Source organism: Camelina sativa, chromosome 20 (genome assembly GCF_000633955.1).
Source record: "Camelina sativa cultivar DH55 chromosome 20, Cs, whole genome shotgun sequence".
Classification (NCBI taxonomy): Eukaryota; Viridiplantae; Streptophyta; class Magnoliopsida; order Brassicales; family Brassicaceae; genus Camelina; species Camelina sativa.
The window spans coordinates 6,272,170-6,299,331 of NC_025704.1; the positions used below are offsets into that span (position 1 = coordinate 6,272,170).

General features: G+C 38.5%; 7 protein-coding genes and 1 non-coding gene across 9 annotated transcripts; 6 read left to right on the top strand and 2 right to left on the bottom strand.

Moving 5' to 3' along the window:
* On the top strand, positions 1,475-2,826 carry LOC104769629 (NAC domain-containing protein 83-like). Its single transcript, XM_010493886.2, has 3 exons — positions 1,475-1,878; positions 2,046-2,302; positions 2,392-2,826. Exons 1-3 carry the CDS (start codon positions 1,614-1,616, stop codon positions 2,569-2,571), a joined length of 702 nt encoding a protein of 233 aa, XP_010492188.1. The 5' UTR covers positions 1,475-1,613; the 3' UTR covers positions 2,572-2,826.
* Positions 6,554-7,081, top strand: LOC104769630 (zinc finger protein KNUCKLES-like). The gene has a single exon (XM_010493888.1). It carries the CDS (start codon positions 6,554-6,556, stop codon positions 7,079-7,081), a length of 528 nt encoding a protein of 175 aa, XP_010492190.1.
* LOC104769631 lies at positions 7,765-10,736 on the bottom strand. Its single transcript, XM_010493889.2, has 11 exons — positions 10,224-10,736; positions 10,045-10,119; positions 9,895-9,956; positions 9,638-9,782; positions 9,453-9,549; positions 9,308-9,374; positions 9,123-9,221; positions 8,906-8,998; positions 8,632-8,786; positions 8,434-8,538; positions 7,765-8,336 (listed from the first exon to the last, which is right to left on the bottom strand). Exons 1-11 carry the CDS (start codon positions 10,426-10,428, stop codon positions 8,138-8,140), a joined length of 1,302 nt encoding a protein of 433 aa, XP_010492191.1. The 5' UTR covers positions 10,429-10,736; the 3' UTR covers positions 7,765-8,137.
* Positions 11,491-13,115, top strand: LOC104769632 (translocon-associated protein subunit beta). The gene is made up of 6 exons (XM_010493892.2): positions 11,491-11,781; positions 12,071-12,169; positions 12,262-12,370; positions 12,491-12,562; positions 12,698-12,703; positions 12,794-13,115. Exons 1-6 carry the CDS (start codon positions 11,600-11,602, stop codon positions 12,911-12,913), a joined length of 588 nt encoding a protein of 195 aa, XP_010492194.1. The 5' UTR covers positions 11,491-11,599; the 3' UTR covers positions 12,914-13,115.
* Positions 13,872-13,944, top strand: TRNAK-CUU. The gene has a single exon. It is a non-coding gene; the product is annotated as a tRNA-Lys (tRNA).
* LOC104769633 (mitochondrial phosphate carrier protein 3, mitochondrial) lies at positions 14,084-16,381 on the bottom strand. The gene is made up of 6 exons (XM_010493893.1): positions 15,934-16,381; positions 15,241-15,602; positions 15,100-15,143; positions 14,784-14,998; positions 14,568-14,692; positions 14,084-14,478 (listed from the first exon to the last, which is right to left on the bottom strand). Exons 1-6 carry the CDS (start codon positions 16,267-16,269, stop codon positions 14,415-14,417), a joined length of 1,146 nt encoding a protein of 381 aa, XP_010492195.1. The 5' UTR covers positions 16,270-16,381; the 3' UTR covers positions 14,084-14,414.
* LOC104769634 (U3 small nucleolar RNA-associated protein 18 homolog) lies at positions 16,580-18,633 on the top strand. Its single transcript, XM_010493894.2, has 2 exons — positions 16,580-16,703; positions 16,867-18,633. The coding sequence occupies exon 2, from the start codon at positions 16,885-16,887 to the stop codon at positions 18,517-18,519; it is 1,635 nt and encodes a 544-aa protein (XP_010492196.1). The 5' UTR covers positions 16,580-16,703; positions 16,867-16,884; the 3' UTR covers positions 18,520-18,633.
* On the top strand, positions 18,872-22,735 carry LOC104769635 (aspartokinase 2, chloroplastic). 2 transcript variants are annotated; one of them, XM_010493896.2, is made up of 14 exons: positions 18,872-19,082; positions 19,539-20,036; positions 20,131-20,213; positions 20,318-20,358; positions 20,498-20,652; positions 20,806-20,955; positions 21,113-21,208; positions 21,294-21,410; positions 21,485-21,604; positions 21,684-21,776; positions 21,858-21,980; positions 22,061-22,177; positions 22,268-22,330; positions 22,438-22,735. In XM_010493896.2, the coding sequence occupies exons 2-14, from the start codon at positions 19,641-19,643 to the stop codon at positions 22,522-22,524; spliced, it is 1,641 nt and encodes a 546-aa protein (XP_010492198.1). In that variant the 5' UTR covers positions 18,872-19,082; positions 19,539-19,640; the 3' UTR covers positions 22,525-22,735. The 2 variants fall into 2 exon arrangements, with proteins under 2 accessions (XP_010492198.1, XP_010492197.1); XM_010493895.2 differs by having other exon boundaries at positions 19,547-20,036.

Below are 27,162 nucleotides of genomic sequence, written 5' to 3' on the forward strand. Positions count from 1 at the left end.
CTTTCTCATCTCCCTTAGATTTGTCATCATGATCAGGGTCCTTCTCGTTCTTCTCCATCGCTTCTTATTATTTAACGTAAAAGCTTTAAGAATGGTGAAGTGGAAATGAGATACAGAGGAAGGAGAGATTCATGTGTTCTGTTTTTTTTTCTGTTTAGACTTTAGGATTTGTGGTTTGTGTGGTTAGAGAGAGGCGATTGAGAGAGAAAGAGATGGTCTCAATGGCTGAATCGAAGAAGTAGGGGAGCCTTGTTTTTTTGGTGGCTGACCGTTGACTTTTTCTTTCATCCCAACACCAATACCGTGTAGTAGTAATCTATTTTTAACCAACAAAAATAAAAAAGGGATAAACCTCGTAATTTATTTAATCTGTTTGTTAAAAACATAAACTATAACATTACACTAAATATTAAAGGTAAGTGATGTGCATTTATGAAGAATGATTTGAATAACGTGTGGGAGTATGGTGCGCACGCATATTCCTCACATAACTCTCTTTCTTATACGTGCATCAGTGCATGCATAAACCATCCTACATTTCTTCATGTTTTATCATTTAAAAAACTTCTTCTGATTCTCAATCAATTATATGTATCTTAGCTGTTTTTGATATAAAAACAAATCATTCCTATGAATTGATATGAGTCATCTAAGTCAATATTAATATTGATATGGCTGGCAGGCTGGGAATGGAATATAGAGAGAGACATACATAAAGTAGCTAATACGCAAACAAGAAATAGGATTTGGAGGAGAAAAGCCCGACGAATAGTTGTTGGGCCCAAAATAAGCTGCAATTATGAAGTTTCCATAATCAGGTCCTGCCTATTCTTTACTTACTACTCCTAGTTTCAGTAGGAGAAAAGAGGAACAAGGAACACAAGTAGGCAGTGTTGTGTCTCCTCTCGTCACATGCACAAATAAATGCAGTACTGGCGTAGAGCCGTTTACAGAAAGTAATAAATTAAAGATCAGAAAGATAAGGCGGACGTGTGCTGGCTCGCCCAATTGTCAAAGGAGGTGTTACAACTTTTTACTGTGTTTGATTTTAATGGTAAATTGGTAAGTACCCCAAATTGGAATCTATCAAGTGGGAGAATGATGAAATGGTAATAAGTAAAAGGATCCAAAAGAGGGACCCTTTTTGCAAATGGAGAAACCCCAAACTTGCACGTTTCTCTCTTCCTCTCATCTCTCTCTCGCTCTCTTTTATTGTTCTTAAGGGAATAATATGACATTTTCTTCTCATAATTGTTTTTTTTTAATTTACTTTATAAGTCAAATGAACATCCCACAAAAGCACACCTTCCTTTTTTTTCCTATTCTTTCTCATCATCTTTCTTATTATGAACTAAAATAAATCTTCAGAACAAAAGAGCCATTTCTACCATTTATAATTTTCTTTATTACACAACAACTACATGTTTGTGTGAGTGTGTGTGTACCCGTGGGGTTATATTATATATATACATATAACATATATTAAGAGAACCTCTACTACTGTCATTTAGCCTGCAAAACCCACAAACAAAAGGGTACACACAAGTCTTCCTTCTCTCTCTCTCTCTATCTCTCTCTCTGCCTTTCCTCTCTTTAGATGGAATGATGGATCAATGCTTATTATAAAGGTTTTAATTTTGATCCATTCTTTAAGAACCAATTTGAAAAAGGAAAGAAAAGGAAGAAGAGAGGATATGGAGGTGGAGAAGAGGATAGTAGTGAATGGAGGCATGAGATTACCAATAGGATATAGATTCCACCCAACGGAGCAAGAGCTTATCCTTCATTACTTGCTACCAAAAGCCTTTGCTTCTCCTTTGCCTTCATCCATCATCCCTGTCTTTGACCTCTTTTACTCTCATCCTCTTACTTTCCCAGGTCCCCATCTCTCTCTCTTCCTTCTGTCAAAACCTCTGTCTATATGTTTATGTTTTGCCTAACTGTTTTGTTCAAATGGGTCTATCAAAGGTTGTTATTGCTGATGTTTGGGACTAGATCCGTGGGTGCCTTAATGCTAAAACTGAAGGGTTTTTAATTGCTTTCAGGGGATCAAAAGGAGAAGCAGAGGTACTTCTTTTGCAAGAAGAAAGAAGTGTCAAGTAATGAGCATAGGATCAAGATTTTATCTGGTGATGGTTATTGGAAACCTATTGGGAAAGAGAGACCAATCATTGCCTGTGGTAGAGCAGTTGGGATTAGAAGAACACTTGCTTTCTATGAAACAAACAAGTCTTCTTCTGATTGCAACAAAACTAGATGGAGCATGACCGAGTATTGCCTTGCGGGATTTGCATCGGCTAAGGTATACGATTAACTACTCTCTCTACACTATTATAAGAAAGACTTTGGAATGTGTGACAATGATGGGGTTTGATTTGGAATTAAACACAGGTGTTTGGAGAATGGGCAGTGTATAATGTCTATGAAAGGAAAGGAACGAAAGCAAGAAAACAGAGGAAATCAAGAGATATAGGTGATGAAGATTTGAGTTGCAGCATCCACTTCACGGTTGGATCCGATCATGAAACTGGTCCGCCACCACCTTCTCCTCCTACTTCAGCTGATGAGTGATTAATATCTAAGAGAACACGTTGAGATGTGACAAAGCTCCTAAACCCTAACCTGCTAGGCACCACTTACGTTTTTGTCAAGCTATTTATATAAAAAAAAATCCACGTCTCTTGATTCATTTGTTTGAGAAATAAGTAACATGGGGCTAGGGAGCTCATTTTGATCTGAAAAATGTTGTTATTGTATGAGTTTATGAGATTGCCATGCTTTCGTTGAGCAAAATCAGATATATGTCAAACTTGTTGATTATTTTTACTTGGAGATCTTTTAATTAACATTATTTCCTGCTAGTAAAGTTATACATTTAAAAGAAGGGTATCTTTCTTCCTCTAGGATGAGAACTTGATTCCCTTTCTTTTTAAACCAAATAAGAAGAATCCATAGCCTCTGCTCTATGTATATATAAGTACCATATTACAAAAACAATTATTAGTCTTGTTTTATTATATCAATGAGTATGGAAAAATAATTTCTAATATGAGATGGAGATGCATTTTGCATTTAAGGTATATAGCAAGTTGATATAGTTATATATTAAATATATATAAGGTAGATGGATGAGTTATATTAAAAATTATAAATTGGTGTGTTAGAATGAACAAAGGACGAATACAAAGAGTTGAAACTGAAAATAAAATATATGGGAAAATGAAGAAGCCATCGCATGGGTTGTCGAGAAGCTAAAGTTCTTCGTGTCGAACCATTTTATTTAATCAAAACATATAGGTACATTTTGTCATTGACACGTATTCTCAATGTTAAATTTATCAGAATCCAAACATCTTGAATGATATGGTTGTTGTAATCTTCTGAAAGCTGTATGTTTAAACGAAATCCATGAATTAATAAAGAGAATATGTGCCCAAAACTTTATCAACCATAACAAAAGATATATGTATATCGACCAAACTATATAGTGTAATCGTATATTGTAACATCGTTATCGTGTCAACATATCGCAGTTTGAATTCGATACAATTCACATCTTTGAAACTAAAAGAAGAAAAAACAGTCATGTATCATGTGTCCCAACAAAAAGGCTCAATGTAAGACAAAATTAACATAGTTTTTTATGTAACAAGGACAGATTGGGGACATAACATGGGTATGTATTTGTGATTTGTGAACAATATAATGATTGAAGATACAAAGCTTACGTTAAACTTATTGTATTAACATCCTATCAATTGTAAAATAAATTAATAGAGAAAATGGTGGCGAAGGTCAAAGACAAGTCACATGTGCATTGTGCACCATCTTCCAATGTATAACCCACAAAAAGACAACATCGATTAAGGCAATCTAAGTTTCTCCTCTTTCCCACACAAATACACATATTACCATAAGCATGTCCTTCTTTGCTTTTAATCGAAGCATCCTTTGGTTTTCAAATGTAATCAAACAAAAAAAAAAGGATATAACAATGTTACCTACTTACCTGCATTAAAAAGAAAAACAAATAAGTAATGACATGATGAAGAGTCATTAAGTGAAAAGTGAATGTGAACAAGTCTGTCTAATTGTGTATGACAAGAGGTTTACTTGCTGCCAATGGGGGCTTTTGGAATATTCTTAACAGAGAAAGCAAATTTACTTTTTTTCAGCATAATAAAAGGTAAATTAAATGTGTTGTTGCTTCAATTTCAAGCAAGCGTTTCTAATTTTGACTAACACCACTTATATATAATAGAATATCCATGCTAATTAATTATGAACTTTAGGTTTTTTTTTAATTAGATAAACCTGCAGAAAGACAAAAACAATTACGACGTGCTATTTAATTAGACTGCAAACAAAATAAACAGTTCACAGTATTTTTCTAAGTGAAGAAAAACAATATTTAGGTGTTTTGTTTATTTAAAAGGTAAAATTAAAATACCATTATTGACATAATAGAATTAATTGAAATAAAACACCGTTGATTCCAAGCATCATCGTATCTTCTTCTTTTGATTTTTCTGTAAGGAGATTTGTTCTAATGTCGTTGTTGTAATGCAACAAAAATCCAAATCTAATAGTTTACAATGTGTGACATGTAGACAACTCTTTTTAAAAATCGCCGGTTTACTCAATCGGTTGACAATGATATCTAATATAAAGTAATTGTTTTAGTAGTATACATTGATTTTAAAGTGCAAGAGCAGTATGAGAGACACGATGCGAGTATAAAAGGATGTTAATCAAAAAGTGGGCCTCTAACATAGTGGTTTGGATGCTTATTATGTTATGAAGAGCTACTTGAAGTCAAAATGTCTTTGTGTTTATTCCTTCTTGTATATGGGCCTTAAAAAGACAACAAATATTACATAGTTGGGCTAATATAGTGAAGTGAAGACATGTGAGGAGTAGTAATGACTAATGAGCAAAAAAAAAAAACTTCCTCTGTCTCATAAAGATTGAAGTTTTAGAGAATTTTCTTTGTTTCCCAAAGATTGATGTTTTGAATATTTTTAATAAATTTTTATTTTAATGATTACTGATGTTGTAGAGTGTATGGAGTGTAAAAGTGGGAATGTGAAAAAGTGAAAAAGTATTAGAAAAATAAATCATGAGATTGTCATAAATAAAATAAAAAATCATCAGAAAAATAATAAATTATAAATTAATCATATATTCCTTCTGTCTTAATATGTGTGTAAAATCCTAAACTTCAAATCTTTGTGAGACAGAAGGAGTATTAGATTGAAGACAAGAAGTAATGACTAATGAGCAAAAAAAAAAAAAAAAAAAAAGTAAATGAAAGGCAATGATGAGAAAAAAAAGAAGAAGAGATGGTGACAAGAAGTAAGTAAATGAGAAAAAAGGAAAGAATAAAAAGGGTAAGAGAAACATAGAAGCCTTCCTAGTTTGGCAATTTCAATCTTGGAACTTGATTCACTCTCTTGTCTTCATTGACATCACAAGAAGAAGAAGAAGAAGAACAAGGTACCATCCATCATCAATCAAAAAAAGGCCTAAAGAAAAGTCTTGGTTTGATAATAATGAGTTGGAAGTGTGACTGTGTGAGAGAGATCATATGTATACTGACTGGGATAGATAGAGATAGTAGTAGTATTCGTTCGTTTCGTTCACTCTCGTCTTATGTAAGTTGTACTGCACACAACTGTCTAGTCAGCACGTGTCGTTACCAGCTTCTCTTCTCTCCCGTCGCTGCAGGATGTGTAAACAGTCCCAACACCAAAAAGCAACCAATCTCTCTTTTTTCTCATGTTTTTTTTTTTTTTTTTTTTTTTTTTTTTTTTTTTTTAAAAAAAAGCTAATAAATGTGAGAGATAGAGAGAGAAGTCATGATCCCATCAACAACAATATAAACTCTTTCCACTCCATTCTCTGTTTTTTTTTTTTCTCAATATTGCAAGATTTTGATGATCTGGAACCGATCTTTACTTTTTACTCTTTTAATTACCTCAATCTACTCGATGTCTAAACGATATTTTAAAAAGATAAAACACACATTAGCAAAGGTGCTTACGGTGTTAACTTATCCACTAATCCAAATATTTATTTTTTTTCTTTCTTTTGAGTCATAACCAAATTTTTTTTTTTTTTGTGTGCTCCTCATCTCAATAGTCAATATTACCCTTAAACGGTACCAAAAACAAATAAATAAACATGTGGGATCAAAAAATAATAAACATACAAAAAGGAGCTCGTGTTGGTGAAGAGATACGAATATATATGCCATGCAAATAAGAAGGATGGAGCAAAAAGGATTTAATTGGGATCTGTGTAAATTAGTTATTAGAGCAGAGAGAGAGAGAGAAAAAGAAAGAAGACGAAGCTGATGAGGGCAAAAGAGTCATTTTAAAAAATCAGATATTATTCTCTGCAGCAAGCTGCAACAAACGACGCAAACAAACAAAAAAAAAGCAACCCACACAGCTTAAACCCTCCCTCTCCCATAAAACCCACACACATCCTTTTGCTTTTTACTCTCATCATCTCTCTCTCTTCTCTGTAAGCTTTAAAAGCCCTCTCGAAAATGGCGGAGCCACCACCGTCTTACCATCACTTCGTGGGTCCTTCAAAACCTCGATCATCGTCGAGCAAACGACACTCTTTCTCCTCTTCTTCTTCTGGTACTCATTGCCACCGTCTCTTCCCTTGCCAGTACTGTCCCCGCAAGTTCTACACCTCTCAAGCTCTCGGCGGTCACCAAAACGCTCACAAACGCGAACGCGCGGCTGCTCGTCGTAACCTCGGCGTCCTTTCTCACTCTCCTCCCATCCTCGACGATAACTCCACCACCTTTCTTCGTCATCATCCTTACCCTTGTTTTTACCCTAACCCGATGCACCACCAAGGACCTTCTTCTCCTTCTGGACTAATCGGACCCGGTCATGAACAGACGGCGATGATGATGACGACCATGGGTGGCGGTGGTGGTGGTGGCTACGATCCGTTTCCGTATCCTTACGTGTACCCTTTTGGTTTGTCTGGTAGTAACGACGGTAACGGCGTCATGGACGAAGACGAACCTCTCAATCTCGACCTCTCTCTCCGTTTATGAGCTGTTTCTGCTTTTTTTTTTGGCTTTGGTGGGTTTGTTTTGTTTTGTACTCAGATGACTCTCTTTTAAGTACAACTTTGGAGCTATCTATGTAGTCGAGTTTCTTACCTTTCTCTCTCTCTCTCTCTCTCTCTCTCTCTCTTTCTGTGTTCATCTCCTTACTTTTGAGAAGATGATAAACTAATCAAGCTGCTTTTGCTTTTTAGAATATATATTTTGATGATGATGATCCATGGTTTGGATCTTAATCTTATGATCGAACAGTGTCTCATGTTGTGAAACTCGGATACTTTAATCGTTTATGAATGATACATTTGAAATTTAACTAATTTGTACCCACAAACACAGTCACGATTGATTTCGCTTGTTTAGCCTAAAAATATAGGAATTGGTAACTAAAGAGATCGGGTCAGTGATGAGTGAGAATCGCGTTCATCGGTTCATGTCTTGATCGGAGAGCACCAACGCCACCGTTGGGGTCCTTGGGGAACAACCCATATCCGGCCATGTCTTGATCGGAGAGCACTAACCGCCTTCACAATGTTGGTACGTGCGGAATCCAATCCAACATTTCATCATCACACACAGGCACGTGACGAGACGTCATTATGAGTTGCTTTTTTCCAAATTTAGGACGACTAAACAAAGTGCGTGCCGTTTCTAAGCGCTTGGCACAACAACCACTCCATGTTGGTACGTGCGGAATCCAACATCTCATCAATCATCACCCACACGTGACTCGCTCACGTGACGTTATAAACGGTTATCCTTGTTCTTTCCAAATTAGACTGCGTGCTGTTTCTTATTGCCTTTACACATTTTGTTCTCCAAAGGTAAAGGCTAAAACGTCTTCTTTACCAGAATCCTTTTCTTATTCCTTGTAAATAATTAGTAGCTTAGATATTACATTACTATACTCAAAAGTAAAACAAGTATCAGATTTTTTTCCCTGACAAGAAACTAGTGTAAAAGATGTAACTCTAAAATACAAATATAAGTGGTAACATACCCAAAAAAGAATATATGTAGACGGTAGTAGAGATAAGTGCTTCTTGCTCAACGATCAAGGTCATAACCATCATCATCATCATAATCATCATCATCATCATGAATCTCAGAGGAGTTGTCAAGATGTTCTTTTAGCAAATGGGTTTGGTTTCCTGCGGAAGAAACATCCTCCATCTCAGGCAGCTCAAACTCGTCTGGTCTCAATGACAACTGAAAGTTTGGAAGCTCTGGCAAACATTGCATTGCCCTGTGTGGTTTACCATATAGATCATATCAGATATTTTGGTTTGGTTCTAATTAGTTTTGTTTATAAACGCTAACAAGACAAAAACTCTATCGCTTACTTCTCTTCTTCTTCAAGCAAGTATCCATACGTCTGAGACTTCCTAAAAGCAACTTCTGGAATCTTCTGGCTCAAATGCTTCATAACTCCCCACATAGGAGGAGGCCTGATTAAAATATGAAAAAGAAAATCTGAATCAATCACTATTCATATGTTCAATGAATAATAGTGGATATAACATATACACAACAACACAAACCTGGTGACAGGAGGAGCCAAGGAGAAGCTAAAACAGGCCTTCTTGCTTTCTCCTAGGATCTCTGCAGCTGCAAGGAAACAACACACTGCAATGACGTGGCAAGATGGCTCAGTTCCCTTGTCTGTTACTAGTCCATGGTAGTAGTATGCCGCAGCCTTTTATAGAAAAAACAGAACATAACACAGAGATTAATTATATATATATAGATGAAAATCAATGAGCTGTTTAGTCACTTACAACGGTGACTTTAATAATGTTTATAAATTATACATACCTTTGCTTCCAAAAATTTCCAGTAGATAAACCGGAGAAGCTTCTTGGCACATCCATGGCTGACTGATTCACAATCAGACAAGCAGTGATATGCCTGAAATGATAGTGAGATCATATACATGAAATTAAAAGAGAGATTACAGCAAAAAAAAAACTATGATTTTCCCAAAAGTATGGCTCAAGTAAGAAGATGAAGATTTTTAAACTATGAGGAGGACCTGAGTGAAATAGATGACTTGCTCACAGGCAAGTCTCCTCTTCACAGACAGTGTTGCTTTCTGGCTATCAACTGCTAATCCAAGTTGAATCTCAGTTCCCTGCAGTAATTTTCAGCCAAACTTACAAATTAAAAACCCATATACAAGATTCTGGTTAAAGAGTCACAATTTTCAAAGTGTGTAACCTGGCCAAGTGCTTCGATAGATAGACTTTGCATTACACTCTCCTGCATATCATCTGGCAACTTAGTCCTGCAAATTCGCAGCTATGTAAGTATGTATCTATGTGAAACTTGTTTCAAGATTTTCTGTTTTTGTTTTGTTTCATACTTTATTTCAGGAGGAAAGCGAGCAAGAATCTCTCGGACGCAGAACTCCAAGTATCCAGATGCCTTGAGAAGCAAGTCAACCGCATCTCTCCTGCAATCTGTGTGAAAGTAACCGAGTAATCAGGTTCCTTTATAAAAACAGCAAATAGAAGTAAAAGTTAACTGTGAAGATAGAAGAGGCCAGACCAGTGGAGACCACACGGACGCCATTGCCAGAACCAGAGCAATCCTTTGGAATCATGAGGGAGTTAGCTTCAGTTAATGCCAAAGCAGCCATCATGTGGATCACTGTCAACATCTCCATCCAAAGGTTTGTGAAACATATCTCTGCCTGCAACATACACCTTCACGTTGTTAAGACTTAAAGGTAACCAAAAAAAAAAGAAAGTAAAATCCGAATCCTCAGGATCGGCTTAATTTGATTGAGCAAAAACCAAACTTACTCGTCGACCATCTCCAAGGGTTTTCCATTTGAACTCCACGCAGCCCTCCATTCCATCATTCTCTGTACGTAGTGTTAAATATTCTGATATCACCATTTGCTTTACAACACAATAAACTATAAACTTATATCAAAATATGCAAACACGAACTTTTCTTGACAAGACCGGTTAGAAGAGACAAGTACTCCTCCAAAGCTGAACGCAGCTCAGGGATGGCAGAACCCCCTGCAAAAATTTCAACCAGAAACTTTGAATATGTTTTCAAAACACGAAACCTTTTTCCTTAAAACGCAAGAAAAATGGAAGAAGATAGCCTCGTTTCTCTATACCTGTGTCCTCAGCAACTAGCTGAATTTGATTCCTTAGACATGTCAATCGATCGACGGTAGCCTTAGGAGCAACGCCCTTGAGTTGGCGCTGAAGATCAGACTGAACAGGAACGCGGAACTGAAGAACAAACACAACGGATTCTTGAATGATCCTCTTCTTGTTCTTCCTTCCGACAACAGCATAAGCAGATGTAGCACACCCCATGCTCTCTCTCTCTCTCTCTCTGCTATGCTTTTTTAATTCCCCCTCACAAAATCATCCTACTTATGCGGATACATTACATACACAACATTGACAGATATATTTTAAAACCAACATAGAGGTTCTGGAACAACCTGAAGCGGATATATAGATCCGGATTTTGGAAGCTTAAGAGTAATATATAAAAAGGAAGAGAATCTCAGAGAGAGCTGGTGGAACAGAGGAAGATAGGAGCATGTGAGGGAAGGTTAGTTTGAAGGTTCCAAAGAATGATGGGGAGAGAAGAAGATTCACTTAGGTTTCAGAGTTTCGATGCAATCCACCCACATGCTCTCTCTAGTATTCAATGAGCAAATGGGTAGATACGTGATTTAAATCAACAAAGAAAAAAAAAGAAGAAAAGATATGGCACATGCCTTCCGATTTAATCCAAGTTTTAATTATGTTTCTTATGGAAAGCTGTGAATTCGTATCCCACTTGCCTTATTTCTATTGGCTCTCCTGTTTTAGATTATGTTTTTTTTAGTACTTTTTCGTTGACTTGTTTCCTTAACCTTCCCGCCCACCCTCGATTAACTGAATCAAATCAACCCCACTTCTCTCTTTTTTACCCTGTTTTCTCACTCCAACCAAATATTAATTAGAAATGAGATGAGATTATGGTAACAACTAACAAAAACCTCTATTGTTATGGGGTCAATATGTCCTTGAATGAATGAATCGTTGGCTTGTATAACCATTATTACATTTTCAAGATTTGAAAGCTGCGTAGACTTTATTATAAAACCATGTTAAAGAAGAAACATGTTAGAATGTGGCAGGAGACAGGCTGTGTGTTACAAGTTGAGTTATCTTCGTTCTTGTACTGCAAACATAATAATTATCTTCCTTTTATAAGCAGATCAACAGATATATAGATCCCGAGAAATTTAGATATTTTTTTAATTAGACACTTCTTTATTACTTGTATGGGCCTGTATTAAGTGGGCCTATTATCAGGTAATTGGGCCCATCATTGACTTTTATTTTTGGTTGTTTTCTGTGGGTGGTGGTGTGGTAGTGTTATACTTGTTATATCAGTCATCGGAGGTTTTTTATAAGCGGAGGATAACATTCGTAGATCTGCTTTTCGCATCTGCTCAACAACTCTACATCGTCGAAGATCAAAAACACCATGGCCGTCGCCCTAGCTAAGCTTCTGATCTCCGCCGTGGCGGTGTTTATGCTTGTTTCTGCCTCGTTTGCGACATCGGAAGTCCCGTTCATGGTGGTCCACAAGAAAGCCACTCTTAACAGGCTCAAATCTGGCGCCGAACGTGTCATCGTCTCCTACGACATCTACAACCAAGGATCCTCGTTAGTTTCTCTCTTCTTATCTAGTTTTTATTAATCCGATTTCATTTTCCGATCCGTGTATATATAAATGCATGTATAGATTTGCTACTGTAGAAATTAGGAGATTAGCTATTCTTAGATCTATTCGAATGATGTGTATCGGTGATTAGGATTCGAAATGTCATTTGATCTGATCTCATTGTTCCTCAGAATTGTGGATTTGGTTTTTGAATTTCGTTAGGACTTTGAGATTTAGAATCGTGAATGTCAGCTAAACGTGTTGAGAATATGTTTTGGTGTTTGCTCTCAGGTCGGTGTATGATGTGACTCTAACAGACAAGAGCTGGGTTAAAGCAAAATTTGATGTTGTTAATGGAAACACTTCTAAGTCATGGGAGAGACTTGATGCGTGAGTTTCTTCTTCTTCTTCAATCATAAAATGTTTTAGTGGCTGCTTTTAGCTTTTTCCTTTTCGTCACTAATCTGGTTCTTGGTGTGCAGAGGAGGTATCCTGTCTCACTCTTTCGAACTGGAGGCTAAGGTTAAAGGAGTCTTCTATGGTGCTCCTGCTGTTGTTACTTTCCGCATTCCCACCAAGCCAACTCTACAGGTTTGCCATTTTTTAAGCCCCCTTTTTCATTTTAGTTCCTGGTACAGGTTTACCTTCTCTTGTAGTGAGTATTGTTTTACTAAAAATCTGCTTATGTGATTATGGTTTTCTTGTCTGTAGGAAGCGTACTCAACGCCACTACTACCTCTTGACATCCTTGCTGACAAACCTCCAACGAACATGCTTGACGTGGTAATTTTTATTTTTTAAGGGCTGTTTTTAAATCATCTCCGCACCTTTTTTGTCCATCTTCTCATTACTGACTCTTCATTGTTATGTTGTGTTGTGTCTTGGATGTTTCTCTTGATGCTGCTAAAATAATCTCAGGGCAAGGTAACTTGATTTGTAATTCTCACCTCCCTGTGAAATCATTATTAAATATAACAACAGTTCTCATCTTACCATGTTTCAATTGTTTTGCAGAGGATATTAGCGAAATATGGATCACTCGTCTCCGTCATCTCCATGGTTGTTTTGTTCATATACTTGGTGGCAACACCTAAGTCCAACGTATCAAAATCAAGCAGCAAGAAGAAGCGTTAAAGTTAGTGAAATGAAGGTGAGAAAAGCTGCCATGGTGCTGTCTTGTGTTTAGCAGTTAAACACAGTTTCAAAGTTTGTAAGAATTAGAGAACACACTTTAATTTTGGTGTTGCAGAGGACACACACTTCAAAGAGTTATTTTGGTTTTGCGTAATGGCTTTCTGAAAGCATAGTTATGGGGAGGTCTCTTTTATTTTGTTTCTGCCTTCTGCTTTTCATGGTTTTATCTGCATTCTCTATTACATATTTTGGTATTATTAGCTGTGTTTGCTTCTGTTTAGTTTGATTGCCTGTTTGCTTTGCTTGTTGTTGAAGTGTCGTAGTCTAGTTATTGGCTAAGTAATATGATTTTGCTTATAAGTTTCGTTTGTTAAAAAATTTCATGGCTTTTAGTTGAATAGGCGGTTCTCTTTGTAAAATGGAAAGAGCTGAGTTGATGCCATTGAGATTGCATAAATTGTTATATGCTTTATTCGCGTGGTTATAAATGGGTGAGCAAAGAACTATGTTTGTTATCATGGAGTCTTGTGTTTAAATGGATTTTAAGTTTTTCTGTCAATCCATTAACGTTTACAAACAACATAGTTGGAGTAGAGTAGAGCATTAGGAAACTTGTAAATAGCTTTTGTGGGAGCATTTCTTGAACACCATAAAAGTCACTTAAATTGTCTTGTATTACAAACAGATAACGTATATGAATATGTTCAACATAAATAGCTGTTTGGTGGAGCTTTGCAGCTCGGCTATGTTTTATCAAAGTTTCGTAGATAACTAACCTTAGTCGTTTGCTCAAAATGTCATTTTACTAACCTTAACCATATGTAACTAACCTAAAATAATCAATGGAAGTGCTGGTGCTACTGCTTCCTTTGTGAGTGCCTTGGATATGTACAATTAGGTGCTTCTTCGTCAAGATAACAGCGTTAATCAGTCTAGTTGGCTCTAAAGAAGCATCCAAGCCCGTCTAGCTCAGTTGGTAGAGCGCAAGGCTCTTAACCTTGTGGTCGTGGGTTCGAGCCCCACGGTGGGCGCGACATTGAAGTTTCTATTTATATTTTTGTTTTTAATCATTTTGCATCAAAACGTGTGATTGATTTATGTAGTATTCAGTTTCCATATTTGTGATGCTTATATGATACTCGAAAAGGAGTAAAATGAAACACAAACCAGTAACCAAAATGAAAATTTTAATTGAAACCGGAAAAAAGTAGTAAGTGGGTGTGCCCACTCTCTCTATCTTCGAGTGTGTACCTCTCATCTTTTAAGATTACATAACACAAAACATAAAAGGACAAGAAACAATAGGTAGAGAGTATGTGAAAGAGAGACTGAGCACTATCCTGAATTCAGGAACACAAATTTCAAAAAACAAAAATGATAAAGTTCGAATCAGGAAGAGATTGAGCTTACTCAAATCTTCCTCATTACCCGTATGGTTTCTCTTATTTTTCCAAACAAAAATCCTACCCCATCAAACTCCTAACCCTTTTTCGTCATTGTTTTAGGCTTTGGCATCAGTAACTGCTGCGATGGCAGGAGCTGGAGCAACACCACCAGTGGTTGGCCTGAACCAAATTTAAAGAATTGAGAGTTTTGCGTTTTGATGGTATCAAGTTAAGGAAGTAAGTGAAGAGAGAGAGAGAGAGGAACTTACAGGCCAACAAACACCTTGAAGGCATCGTATAATCCCCACTGTGCTCCAGTCAATGTCCCGATCATAACAATTCTAAGAGGAAGACCCCTTGTGAACAGTCCCACCATACCTATCTTCTTCACAGCCTGCAACAATTCATTTACAAAAATTAAATATCATTCCTACTGCAACAGAAATCTATGCTTTCGGCTTTTGTATTTAGACATAGTGACTTACATCTCCAACGGTTGCTCCCTTAGCATTGTTGAGGAATGACACAAGATTGTCTGCTGGATGAGAAACGATTGCACAGAACACTCCAGCAACGTAACCTCCTGCAAAACTCACTCCGAGTTGCAGACCTTTGCTGCATTCACTCTTTGGGTTGGGGATTGCGTACTTGTAGATCATTTCAACAATGGTCTCAAAGGAAGCAAACTTCATCATAGTGTCTGCAACATTTGTAAAGATCGTCATTACACTTTGCTTTTAAAGAATGCTTCATGACAACAAGAAACAAAAAGAAAATGAAATTTGCAAAATAGAGGCTTACAAGGAATCTGACGTCCCCAGAGTGGACCAAGACCCTTGTACAAGCTGCAAAAAAGAAAAGAAAAAACAAGAATTCAGACACAAAAGGCTAGCTGTGACAACTGACAAGGGAGAGAATATAACTGGCATTGAAAAAACTCACCCTCCGAAACCTTCGGACTTGACAAACTTGGGAAATCCATCAGACATTCCCCGGGCAAATCCAGGCTGTGTCTGAACACGGACCTTGACAGCTTCAAATGGGCAAAGTGCAACATCGGCAATAACCTCAGCAGAAGCAGAACCAGCAAGGTAGATGAGGGTCTTGTACTTGGCAGTGTACTCAGGTCCAGCAAGATCAGAGTAAGTCTTCTTGAAGTACTCGTAGAATCCAAACTTGCAGGCACCTTGAGCACTGTAACCCAAAAGAGTAGGCACCCATCCACGGAAAAATCCCTTGACTCCTTGCTCTTTCAGCAAAATTCCGAAACCAGACGAGATGCTCTTGTACTTCGCTGGATCAATCTGAATCGCAAAAAATATCACATCAGTGTTGCAACACCAACACATACCACGTCAAAGTAAGTAAATTTCGTAAGAAGAACCACAACTCAGAACAGATCAACGTATTTTCAAATAGAAATGATTGATACATAACATGGAAATGGATCAAACAGTTCCTCAAATAATGTAATCCAACACAAAACCAATATATAAGCAAATCAAAATCACGGATCTATCCAACGAAGGCTAATAACGTTAGATCTAGCCAACCTAAGCAACACAGAAACACAGATCCACGAACAAGAGCTAAGAAAACAAACGAAAGATTAACGGATCTAAAGTTTTTCCATACCTGCATATTGCACTTGACGAGATCGAGAGGAGTCACGGTCATGTGAGTGAGACCACAGCTAAGGATTCCACCAAAGGTACAAGCGGCGTAGAAAGCAGGTGAATACATCTCGATCCCTTTTCCTGGCTCCGTGGGAGACGCAATAAGGAAATTCTTCCGGGACAGCATCGTCGTCGGAGAGGCACGTGCGGCGGCCGGAGCCGGAGCAGGGGATTTCTCAGCGAATGCAGCGTTGGAGTTGGAATTCAAAACCTGGTCGAGGAGGAAAGATCTCGGCGACGAGGAAGATGATGAATAGAGGAAGCTAGGGATCAGAGAATTCTTTGAAGATTCCATCGCGGCGGCGTTTGAAATGAGCAACGGTGGCGATGTCTCTGATAGCCGATCTCACACCAAAAAAGGACCAATGAGACTATGAGAGGAGGAGATATTAACCTCTGAGGAGTCTCAGACTTTTTATTGGGCAAATGGGAATCTCATGAAACAGGGCATATACTTTTGCGATAATTACGAAAATGACATTGTTAGTTTTTTTATTCCTGTAAGTCTTACCCAGTCTGGTGGCCCATGGGCTTTTTCAAGGGACATAAAAACCCGTTGACCCATTAAAGGCTGTCTTAACTCTTAACGACCATTTTTATATTTGTTTTTAATTTTTTTTTGTTTGGGAAAATAAACTTTGTAAAACCCTAAATCTCTCCAACCAGAAGAGGCAGCTCTCTCGCCGACACTTAACCGGCTACAACGATTCTGCTCTGCTCGTCAACGTTGTAAGTTGTTTTCTTCCTTCTTCTTCGTTGTAATCAAACTTGTGCATGAATTAGGTCACAAAGTAGTAAGCTTTTGTAGTATTACTTGCTGAAATTAGGGCTTAATTTGCGATTGATAACGAGCTTAGGATGCGAGTCTTATCGTTGTTGTTGTTTTGTGCAGCTGTGGGTATTGAGAGAGATGAGCTTCTTATCTCAGAATGCTCCGGAGAGTAAGAGTAATAAAAGAGAGGAGGTGAAGAAACAGTACAGAGATGTTGAAGATGGGGAAGAGACTGGGTCCGATGATGACACTAGGGGAAAGAGAAGGAAGACGGAGAAGGAGACAGAGAAGGAGAAGGAGAAGCTACAAGAATCGGAACTTGTTCAAATGAAAAATCTTGAGAATTCTTTATTCGGGTCACTCTACTCCCCTCTTACTTTTGGTAAGGTAGAAGAAGAAGATGGTTCTGCTTTGTTTCATGTAGACCGTTCTGCTGTGAGTCAGACTCTGGATCACGATGATGATGATGATGATGATGAAGAGAGTGGTCAAGTTGTTGGAATTAGAAAGGGAGGAGCTGCTTGGGAGGATGAAGAAGAGAAACAGATCAACATTAATATAGCTAGTGTCAACCGTTTGAGGAAGCTAAGGAAAGAGGAAGATGAGGGTTTGATCTCTGGGTCTGAGTATATTGCTAGGCTGAGGGCTCATCATGCTAAGCTAAACCCTGGAACTGATTGGGCTCGGCCAGATTCACAAATCATTGATGGTGAGTCTTCAGATGATGATGATACCCTGGATGGAGGAGTTGATGATATCCTCCGAACAAATGAAGATCTTGTGTTGAAGACTGGTAACAAGCTTTGTGCTGGTCGTCTTGAATACTCAAAGCTCGTGGATGCCAATGCAGCAGATCCTTCAAGTGGCCCAATAAACTCTGTCCACTTCCATCAAAACGCTCAGCTGCTGCTCACTGCTGGATTGGATCGACGGTTAAGGTTTTTCCAGATTGATGGAAAGAGGAACACTAAGATCCAGAGCATATTTCTTGAGGATTGTCCTATTCGTAAAGCAGCTTTCTTGCCCAATGGCTCTCAGGTCATTGTCTCCGGAAGAAGAAAGTTCTTTTACAGCTTTGATTTGGAGAAGGCAAAGTTTGACAAGATTGGCCCTTTGGTTGGTAGAGAGGAGAAAAGCTTGGAACAGTTCGAGGTGTCACAAGACTCTAACACCATAGCTTTTGTGGGTAACGAAGGTTACATCTTACTTGTGTCAACAAAAACAAAAGAGCTGACGGGAACCCTAAAGATGAATGGTTCAGTCAGGTCCTTAGCATTCAGTGATGATGGGAAACAGTTACTGAGCTCAGGAGGCGATGGGCAAGTATACGAGTGGGATCTGAGAACAATGAAATGCTTATACAAGGGAGTAGATGAAGGCAGCACATGTGGCACCTCTCTTTGCAGTTCACTAAACGGAGCATTGTTTGCCTCTGGAACAGACAGAGGGATCGTGAACATTTACAAGAAATCTGAGTTTATGGGAGGCAAGAGAAAGCCGATAAAGACAGTGGACAATCTCACTTCCAACATAGATTTCATGAAGTTCAACCATGATGCTCAGATTCTAGCTATAGTCTCAACGATGAACAAAAACAGCATAAAGCTGGTCCATGTTCCATCCCTAACCGTCTTCTCAAACTGGCCACCACCAAACAGCACAATGCATTACCCTCGCTGCCTAGACTTTAGCCCCGGAAGTGGTTTCATGGCTATGGGAAACGCTGCCGGAAAAGTTTTGCTGTACAAACTGCATCATTACCAGAATGCTTGAAGGACAGATTTGGAATTTGTTGTGTCTTTTACTTTTGTCGCAGTGCTACTCTTTTTATGTTATCAATTTTCCTATATCCATTTTTACGATAATGAAGATTTTTCTTTCGGATTCTTGGAATCGAGTGGGGCTAAAGTCTTTCTTTTTTCACGTTTTTGTCAACATCAACAACACTTGTGGTTGGTACCAATCTCAAAAAAAAATGCAGGAGAAAAAGAAAGATGTCGACATTGTTGCACTTATTAACACACCAAAACAAATTATAGTGGCTTACCCAAAGCTGAAAGGGTATCTCGATTTAGAGATTGAATCTGGACCGTATATTCTGTGACAAGGGCAAACAAAGCAGTATCTCTCTCACGTCCTCTAAAAGTCTAATTATGTCTTAACTCTTAACTCTTAACTCTTAAGCCGCATTTTCACTTCTTAAACCCATCCCAAATAAAGCAAAACATTTATTTCCTTCGGAGCCTGGCCGGCGAATCCGACCGGTCGTTTCAGCTGTGTCCGAAGGAAATCTAGAGGAAAGCTCGAAACTTTTTTTACACGCTGATCCATTTTAGGTACTAATCTCTATAATTCGACGACTTCTTTTTTGGTTGCTCTGGGTTTTGTTCTTTATTACGATCGTCTCTTTTTTGCTAGTTTCTATTTCAATTTCTCAAATGATTCATCATTTCTTGCATTTGAGTGATGAAAGAAGCAAATTACACATTTTCTGGTTTAAATGCTACACATTCTTCTTTGTTAAACTGAAATTTATAACAGATCCATTTGGGTTTGATGACTCCTTCAAAAGAACTTTACAAGTGTTCCTCTTTTATGGTATGGGTTGTTTGATTTTTCATTGGAAAGTATCCATCTTTTGTCTCCATTAGTCAACATGCATTGTATCAATTTGTTGAATAAAGTTTTTTCATAATCATTCCTTTTACAGAGTTCACTACCTCATTCCTAACCTTTATATATTTAGATCCCTTGAGAAAGACCTAATCGTTTTCTTCTTCTTATTCTTTGAGAGCTGCAGGTTTTCCCACAGTGAACAATCACAGCTGTACCATTTGTCGAGATCACAACACTCAAGTCTCTTAGAATTCAGCAAAGCTTCACACTACTGAGTAATGACGGCTTCATTGCAGTTGTACGGAGTGAAAGCTCCAGGGCTTGCTTTAAGTTCAAAGAGGCTTGAGTTTGGCTCAAAGGGGATTAGTAATTCAGTTACCTTGGCCTCTAGTTGTTGTGCAGTCTTTAGAAACGTTGAGCATTCTTGTAGGAATTTAGCTTTGAGAGTTAGTTGTGAAGCTGTAAGAGTTGATTTGCTTGAAAGAAAAGAGACCGAGACATGTAATTCAAGCGGAACTGGCAAAGACTTGACATGTGTAATGAAATTTGGGGGGTCATCAGTGGCGTCAGCAGAGAGGATGAAAGAAGTGGCCAATCTTGTACTCAGCTTTCCAGATGAGAGGCCCGTTATTGTGCTATCAGCAATGGGAAAGACGACTAATACACTTCTGAAGGTAATATAACAATATTACTCTTTCCTACTTCTTTCATATGATTTTTCTTTTAGTGGTAGAGTTAATTAGTTTCTTGGCTTCTCGCTTTTATTAGGCTGGAGAGAAGGCTGTTACATGCGGTGTCACTAACGTAGAAAGTATTGAAGAATTGAACTTTATAAAAGAACTCCATTTAAGGTTAAAGAAAATACTGTTTTCTCATGTGTATATGATTGTTTATTTAGTTTTCACAGTCCAAATTTAGCCTTATTCTCATGGGAAATAAAATTCTCTGTGTCCAGAACTGCTCATGAGCTTGGAGTGGAAACAGCGGTTATTGAAAGTAAGTGCCTTATTTCTCTTTCTGGATGCTTGAATTATCGACCATTTCTCCTTTTATAGTTTAAGAATATTTCTTTGCTCTTTCAGTTGATTTTTTTTTCGTTTCTGAATCTATTTTTTTCTGGTTAATCCATTTGTAGAGCACTTAGAGGGACTACACCAGCTTCTCAAAGGCATATCAATGATGAAAGAGTTAACCTTACGTACAAGGGACTACTTGGTTTCATTTGGAGAGTGCATGTCCACAAGGCTTTTCTCTGCGTATCTCAATAAAATTGGCCACAAAGCACGTCAAGTATGTTGCTTTATAACACCCTGGTCCTAGCATTACCTTGACACTATATATAATTGCAGTTCTCGTCAGACAGATTAAAGAAACTTGAGAATGCTATGTACTCATCATAAGTTTGATTCATGACTTGATGAGTTGTTCGCTTGTTGTTGGCAGTATGATGCATTTGAGATCGGGGTTATTACAACAGACGATTTTACAAATGCTGATATACTTGAAGCAACATACCCTGCCGTGTCAAAAACACTAGTTGGTGACTGGAGCAAGGAAAATGCAGTCCCTGTTGTTACTGGCTTCCTCGGAAAGGTTTACATTTTTCTGACTGTTTTTGTTATTCCGTGGATCGAAAAACATGTAGTACAGAACTCTGATTTTCATGTATTCTATATATTAAAATGGCTTTTGCACAAAGCTGTTTTGCTTATTGTGTCCTTCAGTCTCGCCTATGTATGTGTTTCTGCAGGGATGGAGATCTTGTGCTATAACTACGTTGGGTAGGGGTGGTAGTGATTTGACGGCTACAACGATTGGGAAAGCGTTAGGACTACGGGAAATTCAGGTAATTGATGGGTTTAGCCAATATTTCATCATGAAGATGGAAGTTTGTTAAGCAAAGATTTCTTATTTTTAAAAATCTGGTGCAGGTTTGGAAAGATGTAGATGGAGTTTTGACTTGTGATCCTAACATATATTCTGGAGCTCAGTCTGTTCCATACTTGACATTCGATGAGGCAGCTGAGCTTGCATACTTTGGCGCCCAGGTAATCTCGTAGATTATCTCTGCTGATGAGTTCTTCTCCTTCTGATGGCTGAGCATATTCGTCTTCCGTTGCAGGTGTTGCATCCACTGTCTATGAGGCCAGCAAGAGACGGTGACATTCCTGTGAGGGTTAAGAACTCATACAACCCCACCGCTCCAGGAACTGTCATCACCAGATCAAGAGACATGAGTAAGGTTCGTGAAACAAATGTGTTATAAAACTTGTTGTATCAAAACATCAATGACCCCTTCTCCCTCATTCAATTGCTTATAGGCTGTGCTGACAAGCATTGTTCTGAAACGTAACGTGACCATGTTGGACATAGCGAGCACCCGTATGCTTGGCCAATATGGTTTCCTTGCCAAGGTAAACATAATTGGATAATGATATCTTTGTTCGATTGTGTTTAATATCTCACTGCAAACATGCACACTTTCTCGTGTGCAGGTGTTTACCACATTTGAAGATTTAGGCATATCGGTCGATGTTGTAGCAACAAGTGAAGTTAGTATATCATTGACATTGGATCCAGCAAAGCTCTGGGGTAGAGAGTTAATCCAGAGGACTAATGTAAGACTCTTTTACTTTGATACATTGTTTCTTTTGTGAGAGTCATATGTAGTATTACTAAAATGATTGGGTGTAAACAGGAACTGGATAATTTGGTAGAAGAGCTAGAGAAGATTGCTGTTGTGAAACTGCTTCAGCGCAGATCAATCATCTCTTTGATAGGAAATGTTCAGAAATCCTCACTCATATTAGAGAAGGTTAGTGAGAGTAACCTGTCTTGTGTTGGTCTTTTGAACTCGAAGTTTTAAATTTTTAAGTTAATGGGAATGGAATGAACAACAAAACAGGTGTTCCAAGTACTTAGAAGCAATGGAGTGAATGTGCAGATGATCTCGCAGGGTGCATCTAAGGTTAAAATTTGCTGCTACATGTGAATACATATAGTGATGAATATAAATATTGTAAAATGGATACTGTTATAGTTATATGATGAATGGGAGATGTTTTTGTGTGTCAGGTAAACATCTCATTGATAGTGAATGATGAAGAGGCAGAGCAATGTGTGAGGGCTCTCCACTCCGCCTTCTTTGAGACCGCTTCGTAGTGCAACACAGAAGAACAGCACCATGCCACTCCTACAACTCTACTTATGTACGTGTAGTTCAATTACTAAGAATGTGACAAGACTTGGAACAACTTTTTTCACATTCTTGTTCTCATTATTGTTGTTTGTAGTTCTTGACTTGGTTGTAATACAATAACATAACTTGAGCAAAACCTTGAATCATAAATAGGTTAAAATCTTTTGCAATTAATGAAATAAACCTTTCAGCTTTGTAGGGCTTAAGATTTTATGGGTTTAGGATGTAGTTTTCTTAATTTTGACACAAAAAAAACCAACTTTCATAAACTATGTTCCTTAAGTAATATTTTTTTACCTTCCAAAATACAATTCAATCATGAAAGTGTAAGTATAGCCACATACAATTAATCAGTGTAGAGAAAAAAAAAATCAAGAAATAGGGAATGTAAAAAAGTGGGAATTCAAAGTGCAGGCTTTGAAAGTAGTATGTAAACAATTTGTGATGACACCGAGAATACCCTTCCTGAAAAGCATATGATCAGTTACTTGACCAGGGTTATATCCGACCGACCAGTCCCAGTCAACGAGAAATACACATCTGATGATATCTGTTACGTAAGACCCTTCTTCTATGACTGTAACGGCCTTCCAATTTTTTTTTTTAATAGAAAACAAAAAAGTGGTCCGACAAACACAATCCCTTCAAAGATTGTTTTAGTTTATGTTTTTATTTTATTATCTTTTAAGGGCAAAGAATTTAGATTTAGTTTAGACTGAATCAGCTTTAGTTTATACACCAAATCTAGTTTATATGAAGGGACATATAACTCTTCGGACTCACTTCAATCTTAAGCCATCCTCCTTTTTTTTAATACATATATGAAAGACATGAATAATATGCTCTTAGTATGTTAGAGTCTTTGTCTGTTTAGGAGCGCAAAATATCTGTTTCCCTTTTTTGGGCTTAAGACCTTCTTTCTCGGTTAGAGTCTTTGTCTACACTTGAGAAGGGAGCTTTCAGTGGAAAAAACACGTTTACATTAGTAGTAAATCCAACCAGTTTATTGTGTTAAGTGAGCGTTTAACTCGAAATCTAGAGAAGAGTTTAGGGTTTGTGCAACTTTAAGGGTTCTTGAGGGGTGTGTTTAAGAACAGATCTGAAAAGATGTCTTCGGCGATGGACAAAGCGTTGATGGCTATGTCGCTGGAAGAGGAAGAGGAGGTGCCGTTCGATATGCCAGATCTACCGGAGTATTCCTCGACGGTGAGAAATGGTCTCAGTTTGGTGGGAAGGTTGTTGAATCCTCGAAGTCAGCCAATGAATAGGTTGGTGCGAAATATGCCAAGGAAGTGGCAAAAGAAGGGGCGAGTCCGAGGGATAGCGCTTACTAGTGAAAAGTTTCAATTTATATTCGACTCGGAATATGATCTACAAGATGTGCTAAACAAGGGAGCCCATACTTTTAATGAGTGGTCTATAGCTATAGAGCGGTGGGTTGAGGAGCCGCCGGAAAATAATTACCTGCAATTAATTCTGGTGTGGGTTCAGATTTGGAATATTCCAATCAATTATTACACAAAGAAAGCAATAACGGCCCTAGGAGAATTAGTTGGGCAAGTGATGGAAGTGGCTTTTGACCCGGAGCAACCTCAGCTTCAAGAGTTTGTAAGAGTTAAAATTCTGTTTGATGTGTCGAGACCTTTGAGGAGAACAAAGGAGATTAATCTACCAAAGGGGGGTACGGCAGTGGTAAGGTTTCAGTATGAGCGTATTCAAAAGAGATGTTACAATTGCCAGCGTTTAACTCATGAAAAAGACTATTGTCCCTTGCTTATAAAAGAGAGGGAAGATGCAGCGAGTGCACGAAGAAGGGGTTTACCAGTAGTTCCGAGAACCAAACCTCTGGTTATTAAGGAATCAGATCCCTTATACGGGGTGTTAAGAGAGGATCAAGTTGGAGTGGATGGAGCTACAGGTCGACCAAAAATAGCTGCCGAAGTACTAGAGGGGATGAGACAGTATTTGATAGTTTCAAATGAATCAGAAAGGCAGTGGAAGATTGATAAAGTCAGAAAGTCAGTAAGGGAGGTCGAGAAGGATCCCATACTGCAGAAATCAGTGCTGAGGCTAGAACATATGCCTCTGATGCATATGGATCTAAACAAAGAAAAAGGGCGAGTTTTCAGTTATGAAGAAACGGGAATGAATCTGCAAACATCAATTGGAAAGAGAGGTGTTTCAATCAGAGAGAAGATTCATAGTTCAGAGGAAGGGGATACAGGGTGGAGTATGGACAAGAACAGTGATATTTATATGGAGAATCCAGCCAATTTCCTAGCTCTTTCTCAGCCTTTCCAGGTTAATTCGACGGGTTTTAGGTCTGGATTCTTTGAAACTGGGTCTGGATCTTCCGGGATTAAGCCTGTGCAAGGGAAAGCAAGAAAAAGACCACCCAAGAGCACTAGGAAAGCTAAACCATTGGGGACTTTAGTGGCTGGAAGTTCCCAAATAAGGAAGCTCGGTGTAACTATTGGTGAAAAGGAGAAAAGAAAAGCAGCTAATGAGGGTACAAGCGCTGCAAAGCAATCCAAGCTGAACCGCTTAAAGGTAATCCCGCATGAGGGATTGCCCAATGCGTAATGAGCCTGATCAGTTGGAATTGTCAAGGCTTGGGACGGTCTCAAGACTTGACAATTCACCATCTTGAGGAAATGCGTAAAAAACATTTCCCTGAGATGTTGTTCTTGATGGAAACGATGCATAATAGGGATGTTCTAGTGGATTTACCAGTATGGCTGGGTTATGAGAGGGTTTTCACGGTGGAACCAATCGGTAAAAGTGGTGGGTTGGCTCTGTTCATAAAAAGCGGGGTGAAGGTGGATATAAAGTTTGTAGATAAGAATCTGATGGATTTGCAAGTTCACTTTGGAGTTTTTTCTTTCTTTGTGTCGTGTGTATATGGTGATCCGGTATTTAAGAACAGAAAGGAAATTTGGGAAAGATTGAGTTGGCTTGGAGTGGGGCGTAAAGAGAACTGGTGTATGGTAGGAGACTTTAATGATATTCTTCATAATGGGGAAAAGCTGGGAGGACCCAGAAGATGTGAGTCTCTTTTCAAACCGTTTGCGGATATGTTAAATGTGTGTGATATGGAGGAGCTGTCAAGCCAAGGAAATGGATACACATGGGCAGGAAAACGATATGATTTGTGGATTCAAAGTCGTTTGGACAGGGCATTCGGGAACAAGGCATGGTTTAACCAGTTCCCATCTTCAAATCAATCGTTTCTGGAAATGAGAGGGTCAGATCATAGACCGGTTTTGTTGAAGCTAATGGCTTCTAGTGAGGAGTATAAAGGACAGTTTCGATTGGATAGAAGAATTCTTGGAAAACCTTTGGTAGATGAGGCAATCCTCCAAGCTTGGGGAACTAACACAAGAGGAAATGAAATGAAGGTGACCCAGAGACTAAGACTATGCAGGCGAGCTCTTAGTAATTGGAAAAAGACAAATTCGCTTAATGCTAGAGAGGCTATAAATCAGTTACAAAAAGCACTCGAGCAGGAGCAATCATCTTCGTTTCCAAGACGTGGGATGGTTTTTAGACTGAAAAGGGAACTGGCGGAGGCGTATAGAGAGGAAGAAGAGTTTTGGAGACAGCGAAGTAGATTCAAATGGTTAAAAAGCGGGAATAGAAACTCAAAGTTCTTTCATGCTTCGGTGAAAGAAAACAGATCAAGATTGAGGATTGATTTTCTGGTGGATGGTAATGGGGATGAGCAGAGATCAGAAGCAGCTAAAGGAGGGGTAGCTGTGGATTATTTTCAATCCTTACTACATCTAATCCGGTTACCTTTGCAAATGAGTTTACGGGTATGCCAAGCAAGGTTTCGGAGGAGATGAATGAACAGCTTATCAATTCTGTTTCAAAAGAGGAAGTGAAAGAGGCTTTGTTCTCCATAAATCCAGCAAAGGCACCGGGGCCTGATCGAATGTCAGCGATGTTTTTCCAACATTTCTGGAACATAGTGGGACAGTAGGTGACCAAAGAGGTGGTGTTGTTTTTTGAAGAAGGTGTTTTTCCGGAAGAATGGAATTACACACATTTGTGTCTGTTACCAAAGGTACCACATCCGAGCTTGATGAAAGATCTTAGACCGATAAGTCTATGCTCTGTGCTTTACAAGGTGATATCAAAAATCATGGTCAAACGGCTTCAACCGATGCTTCCCCACATTGTGTCTGAGACACAAACAGCGTTTGTACCTGAAAGGTTAATATCGGATAACATTTTGGTGGCTCATGAGGTAGTACATAGCTTGCATGCGCATTCAGGCATTTCCACAGAATATATGGCTATCAAGACTGACATGTCAAACGCATATGATAGAGTTGAGTGGAGTTATCTCAGATCGCTGCTTTTGGCTTTGGGCTTTCATATTAAGTGGGTGAATTGGGTGATGTTTTGTGTCTCTACAGTGACGTTCTCGGTTCTGATCAATGATCAACCTCATGGTCTGATCAGACCGCAAAGAGGGTTAAGGCAAGGAGACCCCTTGTCCCCGTCTCTGTTCATTCTGTGTACTGAAGGATTAACTCACCTTTTAAATCAAGCGCAAAGAGAAGGAAGACTGTCCGGGATTCAGTTTCATGCAGAAG

Coding starts and splice junctions, on each gene's coding strand:
- LOC104769629 (XM_010493886.2), top strand. CDS start 1,614: ATGCTTATTATAAAGGTTTTAATTTTGATCCATTCTTTAAGAACCAAT. Junction 1,879..2,045: donor TCATCCTCTTACTTTCCCAG/GTCCCCATCTCT, acceptor AATTGCTTTCAG/GGGATCAAAAGGAGAAGCAG. Junction 2,303..2,391: donor CGGGATTTGCATCGGCTAAG/GTATACGATTAA, acceptor AATTAAACACAG/GTGTTTGGAGAATGGGCAGT.
- LOC104769630 (XM_010493888.1), top strand. CDS start 6,554: ATGGCGGAGCCACCACCGTCTTACCATCACTTCGTGGGTCCTTCAAAA.
- LOC104769631 (XM_010493889.2), bottom strand. CDS start 10,428: ATGGGGTGTGCTACATCTGCTTATGCTGTTGTCGGAAGGAAGAACAAG. Junction 9,783..9,894: donor CCCTTGGAGATGGTCGACGA/GTAAGTTTGGTT, acceptor TGTATGTTGCAG/GCAGAGATATGTTTCACAAA. Junction 8,539..8,631: donor TTGGCTCCTCCTGTCACCAG/GTTTGTGTTGTT, acceptor TATTTTAATCAG/GCCTCCTCCTATGTGGGGAG.
- LOC104769632 (XM_010493892.2), top strand. CDS start 11,600: ATGGCCGTCGCCCTAGCTAAGCTTCTGATCTCCGCCGTGGCGGTGTTT. Junction 11,782..12,070: donor ATCTACAACCAAGGATCCTC/GTTAGTTTCTCT, acceptor GTTTGCTCTCAG/GTCGGTGTATGATGTGACTC. Junction 12,170..12,261: donor TCATGGGAGAGACTTGATGC/GTGAGTTTCTTC, acceptor CTTGGTGTGCAG/AGGAGGTATCCTGTCTCACT.
- LOC104769633 (XM_010493893.1), bottom strand. CDS start 16,269: ATGGAATCTTCAAAGAATTCTCTGATCCCTAGCTTCCTCTATTCATCA. Junction 15,603..15,933: donor TCGTCAAGTGCAATATGCAG/GTATGGAAAAAC, acceptor TTTGCGATTCAG/ATTGATCCAGCGAAGTACAA. Junction 14,999..15,099: donor CTGGGGACGTCAGATTCCTT/GTAAGCCTCTAT, acceptor CAAATGTTGCAG/ACACTATGATGAAGTTTGCT.
- LOC104769634 (XM_010493894.2), top strand. CDS start 16,885: ATGAGCTTCTTATCTCAGAATGCTCCGGAGAGTAAGAGTAATAAAAGA.
- LOC104769635 (XM_010493896.2), top strand. CDS start 19,641: ATGACGGCTTCATTGCAGTTGTACGGAGTGAAAGCTCCAGGGCTTGCT. Junction 20,037..20,130: donor CGACTAATACACTTCTGAAG/GTAATATAACAA, acceptor CGCTTTTATTAG/GCTGGAGAGAAGGCTGTTAC. Junction 21,981..22,060: donor AGTTAATCCAGAGGACTAAT/GTAAGACTCTTT, acceptor GGGTGTAAACAG/GAACTGGATAATTTGGTAGA.